The sequence below is a fragment of the Mustela lutreola genome, chromosome 11, assembly GCF_030435805.1.
Source record: "Mustela lutreola isolate mMusLut2 chromosome 11, mMusLut2.pri, whole genome shotgun sequence".
NCBI lineage: Eukaryota > Metazoa > Chordata > Mammalia > Carnivora > Mustelidae > Mustela > Mustela lutreola.
In genome coordinates this window covers 97,365,598-97,380,173 of record NC_081300.1, presented here as the reverse complement: position 1 = coordinate 97,380,173, position 14,576 = coordinate 97,365,598, and the positions used below count along the sequence as shown (strand labels likewise).

General features: G+C 59.9%; 1 protein-coding gene across 23 annotated transcripts in view; it reads left to right on the top strand.

The window, feature by feature from the left end:
• Positions 1–14,576, top strand: part of NCOR2 (nuclear receptor corepressor 2) — a 206,078-nt gene that overhangs the window by 117,069 nt on the left and 74,433 nt on the right. For all 23 annotated transcript variants that reach the window (XM_059139520.1, XM_059139524.1, XM_059139529.1 and 20 more), the window contains 3 exons: positions 1,464–1,642; positions 5,111–5,165; positions 7,339–7,437. In XM_059139520.1, the coding sequence (XP_058995503.1) occupies positions 1,464–1,642; positions 5,111–5,165; positions 7,339–7,437 (333 nt within the window). The remainder of the gene's footprint in view (positions 1–1,463; positions 1,643–5,110; positions 5,166–7,338; positions 7,438–14,576) is intronic.

Sequence of the window (14,576 nt, the reverse complement as noted above, 5' to 3'; positions counted from 1 at the left end):
CCGTGGTCATACCTGCCGGTTTGCTCCGGCTTCTATCCCGCGGGTGCTGTGGCTGTGTGCCCGTCCCGCAGGGGTGTGGGCACCGGTTCAGTTTGCCTTGGAAGCCAGAGAGGGGCGGGTGGCCCTTTCCCGAGTGTTTTCTGCCCGATGGCCAAGGGCGAGTGGTATCTCCGCTGACTCAGGGTCCCCAGGCCCCAGCCATTGTCCCAGAGGCCCACTTCCCCAGGTCCCGGCCACACGAGCAGGTGGCCACTGGCCTCCCGGACTGTTGAGGGGTGGCAGTTGGGTGAGGTGGGGGGAAAGGGTATTTATATAGAACAAAGACCTCCCCTGACTAGAGGTTCCCCGGGACGGTAGAAGGAGGGGGCTGGGTAGGAGGAGAGGTGCAGCCCTAACCCTGCAGGAAGCTTTTAGCAGGTACAGTGTGTGCCCAGGAAGACAGACGTCAAGAGGGCAGAGCAGGGGTTCCTGCCAGAGGAGAGCTCTGCCCGTTACCAGGCCCGTGGTCTGCCGTCCGTGCAGCCAAGGACAATGGGAGAGGTGTTGGTGCTGGAGGCTGTGCCAAGTGCTGGGAGGGTCAGGCCTTGGGCGGCTGGGCAGCAGCGGGGGGTGGGGTGCGGCGTAGGGTGGGGGAGAGGGGTGGGGAGAAGATCCCTCTGGGAGCTGGGGCGCAGGGCTGCGTGCTCCTGCTGGGAAGCCCCAACACTGAAGGAGGGGTTGGCTGTGGGAGGCTGGGTGGCGGCTCCTTTGAACTAGCTGACCTTGGCCGTGCTGGGCCCTCGCCTGCCTCCTCAGATGGGTAATTAATCGCCGGTAATGGGCTGGCTGCAGAGATTTGGGGAAATGAGCCCAGATGAGCAGTGGCTCAGAGCTTCTTAATAGCCATCCCGATGCATTAGGAGCGAGTGCGGCGGACTCCTGCAGTGCACGGGGCCAGGCAGGCTGGGTCCCAAGTGGGCGCGCTTGAAGGAGCGGTTGCCAGGGCCGGGGAGGGCGGCGCGGAGGGAATGGGCCCGCGGTCTCACCGGCTCCTCTCCCTGCCCCGCGTGCCCTCAGAGCCTGGATGGCCAGGCCCATCTCCCGAGCTGGTTTGGCCCAGCCGGCTGAACATCTTTGCTGTCATGTTTTACGGCACTTCCATTTCCAAGGGGAAGATGCATTGCCCCCTTCTCCCTGCAGATAAGGCCACTGCCGCTCTCCGCATTTAATTTACAGCCCCGTCCTCCATAAACCTGTCTGGGGCTGCCTTTAAATTCTCCCTCCCCCTGGCATTGGGCTCTCAGTATTTCCAACCCGTCTTCCGCTTTCCCTCTGGCTCGGTATCTTCCCACTCTTGCTCGGAGCGCCCACGCCCTTGCCCGGGCCCCCAGCGCTGGCGGGAGCCCTCCCCACCCCTGCCCCGTCCCCAGGCTGCCCCAGCGAGCCCTCTGACTCGGGCCGTCTGCCCTCTGCCCTCCCCACAGAACCTGGAAAAGCAGATGCGCCAGCTGGCTGTGATCCCGCCCATGCTGTACGACGCGGACCAGCAGCGCATCAAGTTCATCAACATGAATGGGCTCATGGACGACCCCATGAAGGTGTACAAAGACCGCCAGGTCATGAACATGTGGAGTGAGCAGGAGAAGGAGACCTTCCGGGAGAAGTGAGTCCCCTGGTTCCGGGGCACAGGCCACCCTAGCCCTCTCTGCCCTCTTCTGTCCCGGGAAGCCCTTCCTGCTCTGGAGGCCAGAAGTCCAAGGTCAAGGTGTGGGCGGGCTTGGTTCCTTCTGGTGGCTCTGAGGGAGCGTCCGCCCCGCGCCTCTCCCCCAGCCCCTGGGGCCCCCAGCAGCCTTGGCTTGTAGCTGCATCGATCCTTCCCTTCCTCCGTCTTCACGTGGTCTCTTCTACGTGTCTCTCTGGGGCTTCTTTTTCCATCAAGGCCCGGCCCCAGCCGTACTGGACAGAGGGCCCACCCTACTCCCCTGTGAGCACCTCTTAACTAATCACATCCTCAAAGAGCTCATTTCCAAATAAGGTCGCATTCAAGGTCTGGGTGGACGTGAACTTCGGGGGACACTATTCGACCCAGTACAAAGCGTGAGGGCAGCCTTATGTGAAACGGGGCTGTGTGTAGCGGGAGAACAGGGCCGGGGGTTCTCGGAGGCTGGGCCAGAGGGCAGGGACATGTGGCTGGCGGACAGCTCTTAGTTCTCATTTTACTCTGAAAGTGGAAGTTTTTTGAGCACATTGTCCATCCCAAACACTGCAGGTGTGTTTTTGGGTTTCGTGTGTTTGTCCCTCTTATCCCTGGTAATAGCATTGCCGGGCCATCCGCATTGCACAGGCAAGGAAGCAGACGCTCAGAGAGTTGAAGACACTTAATGAAGGCCACACAGCTTACAGACGTGGAGGCAGGATCCAGACTCCCCCATCGTCAGGGCCAGGGCTCAGCTGCAGGGGAGAGGCTTGTTGGGAAGGGAAATGGAGCCAGAGAGCAGGGGCGTCTGAGAGCAGAGGCAGGAATTGAATGCTAATACATGAGGCTTGGGGTTTCCGAAAGACCGGAGTGTTTTGGGGAGATGATTGAGGAGCTGTTGGATGGATAAAACCCCATCCCCTCAACCGAACTGAGAAGTTGTATCCCAGGGACCCACGCACATGCCAGGCGCAGGCCCCCGTGAGGCAGGAGGGCTGGGGAAGCTGAGGCGTGAGTGGGGCATCAGTGCTTGGCCAGAAGGATGTGCTGGAAACAGACTCTGCCTGCTTAGCTGCTGGACCTCTGCCTCGGCCTCCGGAGAAGGCCTTGTGGCCCGGGGGACGAGACCCCTATTCTCCAGCAACCTGCTATGAGTTCAGAGTGCCTGATGGGCCTCGGGGATGGGGGTGATTCTGGGTCATGGGCAGCTCTGGCTGACTTTGCTGCACAGACACCAGGATGTGGCCGTGCAGGGGGAACAATCCATGAGGACCTGGGCAGGAGAGGGGTGTGTGTGTGTGTGTGTGTTTAAGATTTTGTTTATTTACTTGAGAGAGAGAGGTACTGAGAGAGAGCATGAGCAGGGAGAGGGGCAGAGGCAGAGGGAGAAGCAGACTCCCCTCTGAGTGGGGAGCCCACTGTGGGGCCTGATCCCAGGACACCGGGATCGTGACCTGAGCCGAAGGCAGTTGCTGAACCAACTGAGCCACCCCGGCGCCCCAAGAGTTCTGTTTTTACAAAAGCTTTCGAGTGTGGACATTCGAAGCCATCTGTCGAAGTAGAGGGGTGGTGTGACAAGGCCTGGAGTGCTTGCCACAGAGTGAGCAGTTTCCGGGAGTAGCACTGTGGGGAGCGGGCCCCAGAGGTGTTGGGGGCTGACTCCTCAGAGACAGGGATCCTGGTTCCTGGCGGGCTCATTTCAGGGTCGCCGCAGTCACAGGTGTGATTGTTCTGCCATGAGTGTAAGCCGGGCTACAGTTTGAGTGAAGGATTGCCGTCACAGATGCTAAGAAGTACTGTCGCATTAGGTATCTGCCTTCCCCCTGGTATGTTTGATATTTTTATTTATTTATGTTTTCTTTAAAAAAAAAAAAAAAAAAAAGGCGTTACTGGCGTGTATTCTGTGTTTCCGCCTTTCTGGAGAGTTTGTGTTTGCTCTTCTCACCTAATGATTTCATTGTTAATTCAAAAGGGTAGGGGTGGGGCAGGCTGGGCTGATGTCTTCTGAGGCTCAGCTTCATGCCCCGAATCTTTCCAGGAGAGCCTTCCTGGCCAAGACCTCATTTTCCACAGAATTGATGGCACTCAGGCCTCTGGAAATCATGTGCCGGTGGCATAGAGCCCCACCACTCACTGGCTTTGTCACCTCCAGTAGCCACTTCTCCTTTCCGAGACTCAGTTTTTTCATCTGTAAAATGGGTATGGCAACAGTGCCTCCTTTGTTTAGCCGTCGAGAGGTGCCCAGTGGGTAGGAGATTCTCAGTAAGTGTTGGCAGAAGATACAGGACTGGGTTGGAGGGCGGTGGAAGAGGTGAGCTAGAGGGTTTCCAGGTCGGAAACTTGGTCTCCTGGGATCCTACCTCTCCTTGGGGAAACCCCAAGGAAGGGATCTAGAGGGGGCAGGAAATGTCACTCGGGCAGAGAGAGGGAGAGGAAGGGAACTCTGTCTGGAAAAGCAGGGCGTTAGGCTGGCTCCAGCTTTGCAAGCTGCCCGAGGCAGGATCCCAGGCGGGGAACCCTGCCACTCCGAGTCTCAGCTTCCTCCTGGAAGAGAGAAGAGGCCCTTCCGGATTCTCCGGTGTCTGGTTGGGGAGCAGGGGAGGGGCCCATTGGCCTCCTGCCCAGCCATCTGGAGGGCCGGGCGGAGAGCACCGGGCGCTGGCCCAGGCTCCCTCGGGGGACACGGGGCCCCCACCTCACCAGCAGCTCCTGCTCTTCCCGGAGGAGGCTGCGGGGCGGTGGCGCGTCGTGGGGACCGTCAGGCCGAGGCTGGGCCCGGGGCCAAGGACTCCACCCAGCATCCCTGGGGCCTCCGCGGCCGTGACCCACATCTCCGCCCCCACTGCCTGCCTGCTCCCGTGGCCCTGACATTTCAGCCTGGCCGAGCCTTTCCCAGTAATTCTGCCGGCTTCGGAGGAAGCCAGCTGGTGGGGCGCCAGCTCCCCGCACCCCCTCCGGCCCAAGTCCTTTCATGCCGCCTCCTCGCGGGCACTCGGAGCCCGTGCTCCCACCTCTCCCAGGGAGGCCTGCAGCTCGCCGCCCGACCCGTGGCCCGGCTGTGGGGGCCCGCGTGGGCCGGGCGAGGCCCAGCTTCCCAGACCCGGGCGGAGATAGAAACAAAGGCAGATTTTAAAAGGGGGGGAACCCCACCAAAGAGCCACGTGCAATGTCCTCATTTTTCCTGGAAGCCGCCTCCAGCAGGACAAACAAATATATTTTCAAAGGCGCTAAAACCAGTGACTCACTCCAAGGAACGCCCTCTCTTACCCTCGGCCCGCCCGCCCTTCCCACACCCCCCTGGGCTTAATTGCTCCGAGTGGGGCGGCGCCCGCCTGGCCGGGCCCGCGGAGATGGCAGGCGCCCGGGTGCTCGGCGCCCGCCCAGCTGGGAAGCCCCCCGCGGCCGGGCCTCACGCCCCCCCTTCTGCTCCCACAGGTTCATGCAGCACCCCAAGAACTTCGGTCTGATCGCATCATTCCTGGAGAGGAAGGTGAGTCGCTGCCCCCAAGCCGGGCCACCGGCCCAGCCGCCCCCGCCCGCCCTGCGCCTCTCTCCGGGGTCCACTCCAGCGGGGGCCCGCTTGCCCTGGGGCGAAGGACCCTCCCTCCCTGCCCACAGAGCTTGGCCCTTGCTCCGGCTGTCCGCCCTTGCCCCCCTCGGTCGGTCTGTCCTCCTGCTCCTTCCTTTGAGAAGCAGCGGCAGGCCCCGCCTCTGTTGGCCGAGGGGGTGGAGCCCTGGGGCTGGGAAACCCCAGGAGAGCTGTGTGCCCCGGCTTCCGCGGAGCCCGCTGCTCGGACGGGACAGCCGTCTGTCCCTAGGCCAGGGAGAGGGAGAGCAAGAGAACTCTATCTGGAAAAGCCGGGCGTCAGGCTGGCTTCTGACGCCCCGGATGCCGGCCGGGCTTGTGCCCAGTAAGTCCTTATCACTCGGGCAGACCTTCCTGTAGAACCGCCACTCGAACCCTACCTTGCCCACAAAGACAGCCCAAGGCAGTGCCCCTTTTCGCACCACCCCCACCTGGCAGGGAGGCACAGAGTGTCCCGAGAGAACAGCAAAGACCTCCTTCGCGCCCTTTGTCGGGCCGAGCGGTGCCTGGAGTCGGGGAAGCCGGGCCAGGTCCGGATGAGACCCTGGGCGCTGGCATTGGCCCCGGGAACCCTGGTGTTGTAGGGCGGAGCAGGAAGGGCTCCAGCAAAGGTCTCCTTCTGGGGCCACTGCCCTGAATTACCACACTCTCTGAATCAGGTTTGTTGTGGGGGGGGGAGGGGGCATCCGCCTGCCCAGGCCCAGCTGCTGGAGGCCTCATGCTTCTTAGCTGAGGGAGGGACGTCCGAGGGGAGCCAGGCGGTTATTTTAACGTTGAACAGTCGTCCCCCGAGTCTGCCCTTAATGAGCGGAGAACCACGGAAGGAGGAAGATGGCGCAGCGTGGGGAAACAGATCTCTGGGCCTGGAAATCCAGCGTGAGGAAGCTGGCCCGGTGGAGAGCTTTTCCTCTGACTTCGTGATGGCTTTGTGCGGGGGGCGTGGACAGCCCGGGAGGCTCTGGGTCAGGGCTCCCCGGGGATGGAGGCTAGGGGAGCTGCTTGTTGAGCAGCATTGCTTGGGAACCGGGAAACAGAGTCTCTGCCCTCGAGAGTGAACTTTACAGTGTGCTCTGGCTAAGAGGCAGCTCGGGACAGGACGTAAATGGGGCTCCCAGAACGGTCTGAAACCGGGATTGCCAGTGGTGCCCCGTACCTTTGGGGACAGGCGTGTTCTGAGTGAGGCGGGGGGCAGGCTGGGCCTGGTGGGCCGGCTGCCTAGGGTCAGCCCTGCGTCCAGCATGGATGGCGCTCCCCTGAATTGTTCAAGGAGAAGTCGGACACGCACATTGCTCAATTTGCAAATAATGACGTCTCATAAGACCAGGATTTTCTCAACTGCTGTGTGGGCCTCGTGTACGTGGGAAGTGGCCTCTGTTCACATGCATTCTGGAGGTGGCAGAGGCCACGAGGTTCGAGGCCCAGCCGGCCTCTGCACCCAGCAGCCTTGACGGAGCCGCCCTCGGAGGCGAGCCGTCACCTGGAGGTGGCCCGTGGCCGCGGGTGGCAGGCACCACCGTGTTGCGTCTGTTTGCTTTGAGGATGGCCTCTTACTGGTCCTGTTCGGGCAAGGAGGAGATGGGGTTCCAGCAGGGCCAGTCGCTAACTCAGCAAGTGGCACCAGGGTTCACACCCAGATGGGTGTGGGAAAGATCAAGGCCGAGAAAATCATCAACATCCCGAGAGATGCAGAGTCGCTTGGGGATGTTATTGTCCGGCTGGGTCACAAAGCTTGGAAGAGGTTACTCAGGGCCCCAGGCATTTGGGAAGAAGGATCTGGGCTGAGAGAAAGAAGACCCAAGATCGGGGCCGACTTTGAGTGTGCCCAGCCAGGAGCTGGAGCACTGGGCGGGGAGGGCAGGGGACCCTCTAGGGTGTCCTGAGTGCTCTGTCTTCATGACTGCTCTGTGAAGTGTGTGCTTCAGCATCCCCATTACCCAGGTGGGAAGGTGTGGTGACTTGGCCAAGGTCATCACACTCTCTGTGGAGGAGGCAGGGTTTGAACCCAGATCTCCAGCTCCAGGGCTCCTGCTCTGACCGCCCACACTGGACACGGCGTTCTTCTCTCTCTGGCCTGCAGACTGTGGCCGAGTGTGTCCTCTATTACTACCTGACCAAGAAGAATGAGAACTACAAGAGCCTGGTGAGGAGGAGCTACCGGCGCCGCGGCAAGAGCCAGGTGAGAGATGGGGCAGGGCGGTTGGCTCTCGGGGCCCGTCCCCCGCGTGCCGCGCGGCCCTTTGCAGCTTGGGTGGTGACCCTCCGCGAATGTGGTTCCGCGGCAGGCTCCCGTGGTTTGGGCTCCTCAGTGGTGGCTGGGAGACCCTCTCGGGGGGTGATCAGCCTACCTTGGCAGCAGAGGGGAGTACTAGCAGAAAGACCACTTCCATTCTCAGCCTGGAAAGTTCTAGAACTCCAGGCTCAGTGAATCATGATCCCTGTAGTAAAAGGGTCACATCCCCAGTGCAAGGACTGTGTTCTTTGTGTGACTTGGGATGGTTAACAAGTTTAACGTTCAAAAAAATATCTGTAGTCTGTTTGTGTTGTTTTTATGCATATTTGAAAACGAAAAATAGCCAGTGCAGTAGGCTGCAGTCTGTCAGCCATCACTGTTTAGGAGGAAACGGAGGGATGAGAGCTTGGCAAGCTTTGGCTCCTAGGCCAGGTCCGGCCCACCCTTTCTTTTGTGAATAAAGTTTTATTGACACACAGCCATGTTTATTCATTGTCATATTACTGGGGCAGCTTTTCTGTTAGAGCAGCAGCAGAGTGGGTAGTCAGGACCGAAACTGCAAAGCCTGAGATACGTACTCTCTGGTCTTTTCCAGAAAATGCCCACCTCTGAGTTAAAGAAACAAGGAGATGGTTTTAAACGTTGTTAGGCAAATAACGGTAGAGATGCTGGGGTCTGTAGCACACAGGTGAAAGGCGGCTCCTGGGCTGTCGATCAGTGCTTAGGAGACAGAGAGAGGGCATGGATTCACTTCGCTTCCGGGCTGTTGAAAATCGGCTCAGGGCAGGTGCTGGGAGCACGTGACTCCTGGAGGAGGTGGGCTTGCGCTGTCCCAGGAGGGATTTGGGCTGGACGGACAGACGGCTTTGGGGCCTCCCCGGTGGGTGCTGCCTGGAGCTGGCGGAGATGTGTCCTTTCTGGGGCCTTTGGCCTGGGGCACTCAGGGGAAGGGGATGAGGGCCAGGAGTGGTGGGACCTCGGATCAGAGGGTCCTGAGGTTTTCTCCCTGACACTGGCATCTTCCCTTTCCCGGCCTGGCCAGGGCAGGGTCCTGAGGCCTTGTGCTCAGCCATCCCCAGTGGGGTCCTGGTGCCCACTGTGAAACAGTGGCTGTTTACACTTTGCAACAGAGTCCCACAGGTGGGTTCTTAACCGGCATCCTTTTTCTCTTCTTTTGCCTTCTGGGAATTGTGCTTCCCCACTGTGGACCCCCTTTCCCCTTGGCTAAGCCGCATGTAATTAGGGGAGCAAATTTATTGAGAAGGGAATAAGAAAGCTCTCCCTGCCATCAGGCATAAATGACTGGGACTGAGTGTTAGTTCTCACTGGCTGGGTTGTGGAAGGGTGGCTGTGTCTGGTTTGTGGGGAGGGTTTTCCTTGAGCATTGTGTGTCCATGGTTGACCAGCCCATCTAACAGAGGTGTAAGAGCGAGTCTTACTGGCTTGAAGGTATTTAATCCCAAAGACCTAGCTGTGGTGTTTTAGAAATTGAAGTGCGGTCAGGAATTGTCTAGACTGAGTGGCACATACTCAAATTCCAGGTAGGGAGCATAAATACGCCGAGGTATGAGAGACAGTAGGGAGTGGTGGGGACTGTGGCATAATTGAGGGGGAGCTTGAGGCCTTTAGGTTTATTTAAAAGCCATTGTTCAAGATCTCTTGAGTACCTACTATGTGCCAGTTCTCCTGCTAGTCGTCTCAGTGTGTGTGTCCTCACTCATCCCCCTCCCTTTGTGGGGTCACTGTGGGTGGGCTTAGGAGGCCCCTCCAGGTGGCTGGGCTGGGGGCTCTGGAAGAGAAAGGTTCTGACTCAGACAGGGAGAGCCATGTTTGCACGGAGGGAGATGAGGGCTTGTGTATGTTGAGGTCATTTAAGGACGGAGGTATCCCCGGATAAGAACTGGGGGTGGTTGGGGGTGTCAGTGTCCTGCATCTTTGGTCTTGGCTGCCATGCCTTTCATTCTGCGGTGTTAATTCTCTTTATCGGGCACTTGAGTGCTGGGCTCAGAGAGCTCCTTGCCGGTTTTATAGACCAGCATACATAGGTGGTTCCAAGACCACATGCTGGTGATCTGAGAGTCTCCGTAACATAGGGTCCCTCAAAAATGAGGTTAAGGAGCAGATCCTCGCTGGACAAGAACAGAAGCAAGGGTGTCCCAGGCAGAGGGAACAGCAGGTACAAAGACCCTGCAGCATGAGAGAGCACAGCACCCTCAGAGTCTTTGGAACAGGGGTCTTAAAAACCTTTCAGCGTCTTAAATGAATGAAGGATTGGAGGAAAACCCCAGGATGCCATTTCTTCTGCTCATGTTTGATGAGTGGCTAGCGGTGTTTCTCTGATTTATGGAAGATAGAAGTCCAAATGTGAGGGTACGTAGTGGCTCACACTTGACCTCAGCTTCCGTGGTGAGGCCTGTAGCCGACTTAGCTCGTGCCCCGGGTCCGCCCCTACTGACATTGGGCCAAGTGGCCTCATCCTGCCGGAGCTGATTTTTGAGGACGAGCTGGAAATCGGGACTTATGCGGGATTGCCCGAGTTTTCAACTTTAGATTACGTGAAAAACGAAAACAAAACACTGATTGTATACGCCAAAGAACTCCGGTTCGCCCCTCCCTTTTTTGTTTAAATTAAGTTTTTAATTATAATGCCCATGTATTTGGGGCACCTGGGTGGCTCAGTCGTTAAGCGTCTGCCTTCCGCTCAGGTCGTCATCCCCAGAGTCCTGGGATCGAGCCCCACATCAGGTCCGTGCGCAGTGGGGAGTCTGCTTCTCGCTCTCCCTCTGCCCCTGCTTGTGTTCCCTCTCTCGCTGTGTCTCTCTCTGCGTCAAATAAATAAAATCTTAAAAAAAAATAATGCCAGCCTAGGGAGCACGCTGGTTTCAGGTGTGCGGAACAGTGACTCAGCAGGTCTGTGCGCCGCTCAGGGCTCGCCATGACCAGTGTGCTCAGACTCAGACTTGCTTTCCATCTGCCCTTGGTCCCCAGTGTAAGACCTCAGGATCCGAGAATGGTAAGGCTTCGGTGGTGGAGGTAAAGAAGGGATTGTGTGTGACTTGGGGCACAGGCCAGACCAGGCAGGGCCGGCGCTGGGGAGCCCTGGGATATCGTCTAGCAGAGGAGAAACGTCTGTTTCCTCTTTTTGTCTGCATTGCCTTGGATTAGCCGTAGAGTCTGCCCTGCTTTTCCCGTGAGGTTGTGCCCTCTGCTCAGGCCTCAGGCTGGGCCTCCCAGGATGGAGAAGGGGTGCCTCTGTGTTCTGCGTCTTGCAGAAAGACAGAAGGCCGCATGGCAGGAGGCCCCTGTCTCTTGGGAGCTGGGACATGGCCCAGTGGCCCTCCCCTCCCTCTCATCAGCTGGGGCTGCTGCGGGGGACGGAGATGCACACACGGCCTGGAGGGACTTCCATGCCAGGCAGACCCACCACCCTCACCCCTGCCCACTGGCCTCTTCATAAATATGGAAGAAACGGGTCAACCCCGAGACTCTGGGGCTGTAAGTCCTTTCTCTGCCCTGTGACAGTGAAATACATGTCGGGCGCAGGTCCCTCGGCCTCACTCGTGAATCTGAGATGCAATTACTGGGGGACCCTGAGCGTCCTCAAAACGCCTGGGAGGCCAGCAAGACAGGGGAGCCCTGTCCGAGTTGCCAGGCATTGGCTTTGCTGCGTGATGGGACAGGGATGCTGCTGGCCGTTTGCTCAGGATTTGTGTGAAGGGTGGGGTGCGTTTTCCCTCAAAGCTTTATTGGGGAGGTGTCCTGCCATCATCCCTGCTGTACAGGGGCTGGGAGGTGACAACCTGTTCTTAGTGGCATGCAGGATTCAAGCCTAGCACGGTCTGCTGTTGGGGCGCGGGGGATCCCTGGTGCTCCGATTTGCCACCTTTCGGCCTTGTGGCTTTTGGAAGCTGTCTGTCTTTGACCCTGTGGGCCCTGGGCTCTTCTGTCTGTGTAGGCTGTGCCGTGTCAGGGAGCAGACGGGCCTTGCTGTGGGTGGGACGTGCCCCACTGAGCCCCCATCTGGGTCTCCGTCTCTACTCAATGGGAACCTATTCCTGGCCCCACGTGCGCCGGGCTTCTGCGAGGCCAGCAGCTGGAAAACTCTTTCTGTCTTTTTCAGTTCTCTGCCGCTCTCGGGACCATGAGCGTCTCTGGAGACACAGACGGCTGTCTCCCCGTCTCTGGCTGTCTTGCAGTCTCTCCTAGCTCCCCCAGCCCCATGCATGCCTCCTCCCTCTTCCCGGAGGCCCACGGCCAGGGAGGCTGTAGTGCCCATTGGTGGTTCCTGTAGCTTGGGGCCACACTGTGGCTAAGGATGGCCATGAGGGGCCTCCCAGATGCTCCCTTGACAGGGAGCAGGGGCCAGCAGGGGCCCCTTGACAGGCCCTCCCCACCAGGTGTCAGAGGCCCAGGATCGTGTGTTCACCTGAGGGCTTTTACAGACTGACTCCTGCACGTCAGGACTAAAGTTCTGGCCTCGGAGCCAGATCAGACCGGGTCTTTCGGGACACGAGAGGGAAGGCCTCAGCTGAGCAAGGCTGTCTTGATACCTCCCAGACTGTGCCGGGAAGATCTGTGAGGGGGTGCCAGAGTGCTTCAAGGTGTTGGTGAGGGGGCTCGATGGCCCTTCTCTTGGCTGGGCGGTCCCACCTGCCCCCCTGTAGAAGGCGCCTTTTCTGAGTTGGCCGACTCCTTGCCCAAGGCCCGGAGATGGGGGATGGCCCTGATGTTGTCACCCTGATGTCTTCTCCTCAGCCTTCCTGTCTCAGTGGGATCGAAGGGGGTCCGAGGCTCACATCCCCACATCTGGGAAGGAGAGGAACCCATGGTGCTGATGGCTCCCCAGAACGGAGGGGACACCGCCTCCTGCTCCAGACGGGCTGCAGTCCGTGTCCTCAGGCTGTCCTCTGTTGGGGTCCCAGACTGAGTCACGGGCCTGAGACACAGCTGACGTCAGGCTGGGGGCCTCCCACCATCACCGGAGGGCTTGTCAAAAATCAGACTGCCGGGATGCGCCCCTCTGTGGGGCCCGAGAGCCACCAACAGTACTGGCTGCTGGTCTGGGCCACTCAGAACTTCAGCCTGAGGGATGTTTACTGGGGAGGCCCCCCAGGAAGGGGGGGAGGAGGGAGCAGGTTGGCAGACACGGAAGTCGAGGCTTGGTGCAGGTTCACGGGCCTGCCTAGACCTACCGTGGTTGGGGGTGGCGCGCAGGAGGAAGAGATGACCCTGAAGGGGAGATGAGCTGAAATGGCCCTTCTGAGGTGTCCTGAGGTGGGCAGAGAGGGCCAGGTCTCAGCCCACAGGCTGGGGATGGCCGGGGGCACTTGCGGCCATAGGGGGCAGCAAGCACCTTCTAGAAAGGGCCTGGCCAGTCCCTACGGGGGACACATCCTGTGCATTCTCGCATTTGCTAACTACACGTCCCAGTGGTCATGACCTCCTTGAATGCTTAACCACAGCGTGTGAAGCAATACGTCAGTGCGTCTGTTTAGGTGACTCCCTGTCCGGTCACACCCTCATCACGGGCCCTGTACCAACCATTTGTTCCTGGGGTTATGGTCACGTTGGAAAGCTTGGCTGGTTACAAAAGTGGAATGTAAGCCTCCTTGATGAAAAGCATCTGCCATTGGGTGTCTCTAGGCTCAGACCCTGAGACCCGCTGTGCTGCCCTGAGGGCAGGGAGACCCGCCCAGCATCTGCGGCGTGGGTGCTCAGCCCTGGCCATCGGGGCACCAGGGTCATCTTGCTTTTTAACAGAGGGTACCATCCACCTCTGGAAACGTCTCCATATTTGGACGGAGGAAGATGTGGGCCAAGCCAGAGACTTCTGGAATGCCAGCCCCTTCCCACCCACCCCTGCTGGACCCTGCGCACCTGAGCTCTGGCAGGTGGGATCCGAGCCCGCAGATCCTGGACCCTGGCCCGGGAGACCCTCCCCTGAGCGGAAGGCGCGCTCGTGGGCTGGGCCCAAGCCCGAGCATCCTCTCCACAAGGTGAATCACCGGCTGAGGCGGGGGACGGTCCAGCGGTTTACAGTTCATGATTCATGGACTGGAGCCCCATTATCCCGGCTAGTTGCAGAACCAGAGTCCAGGAATGCTGTGGTCGCTAGTCGGCCTAACTCTGCCGGCCATTGGGGAGCAGAGTGGGAGGCGGATTTGGGCCAAGCAGCAGGGCCCATCCCTGCTGTGGCTGGGACCAAGGGGCCAGTGCGGCCCTCCAGGCGATGGAGGGGGGTATCCCGCAGAGGGGGTATGTTCCTGGGAGTGAGTGCTCCCCCACCCCGGGGCAGCTGGGCCCCAGCCTACTGGCCTGTCCCTGGGACGTCTGGGGTGGGGGGACCCAACTTCCCCACCTGCCCTCTGGCCTGCATGTCCTTGTGCTCTGTGGCTCTTTGCTGTGGCCCAGTCCGGCTCCCACCGCCCACCAGACGTCCACCTCAGGCTCCCGTGTTTTCTAGGTTGATCTCCTGTCTTGTCCTGTTCCTCCCTCTTCCTGTCCGGTCTCCCTGACTCTTTCCCCACGTGTGGGGCTCCGTATCGGTTTCCCTCCGTGTCTCCATCCACGCCCTCCCCCTCCCCACGCCCCGCAGCCGCCTTCTCTGCCTCCCCCCCCCCCTCCTCTCCTGTCCCTCTGCGCCTCCTCTCCCTGCTTCTTGCCAAGGGACAGGTGACCTTGTTCCGGTTGCCGAGGCACCACCAGAGGCTCCCGTGCCTGGGGCAGTGCTCACGGGGGGACAGCGTGACCCGGAAGGCTGTGCCGGGGTGGGTTCAGCCCCCCATGGTCCATGCGGGGCGGGCAGCGGCTGTGCAGTCGGTGCTGGGGTCCAGGACTGGGTGGATGAAATTGCTTGAGGGCTCCCCCCGGTGCAGTCTGGCAGGGACGTGGGACAGGCCAGAAACGGCCACACTGACACCGGGTGGGGCTACGTCTCTCCTGGCCCACTGGGTAAGCATGAGTGTGCGTGTCCCGAACGGCTGCCCGGAGCCCAGATGGGCCTCCAGCCTGGGGCTCTGTACGACTTCCCTGGGCGGCCCAGGCCTGTAGGAGGTGGCGTTTCTGCGCTGTTGGGGACAAGCAGG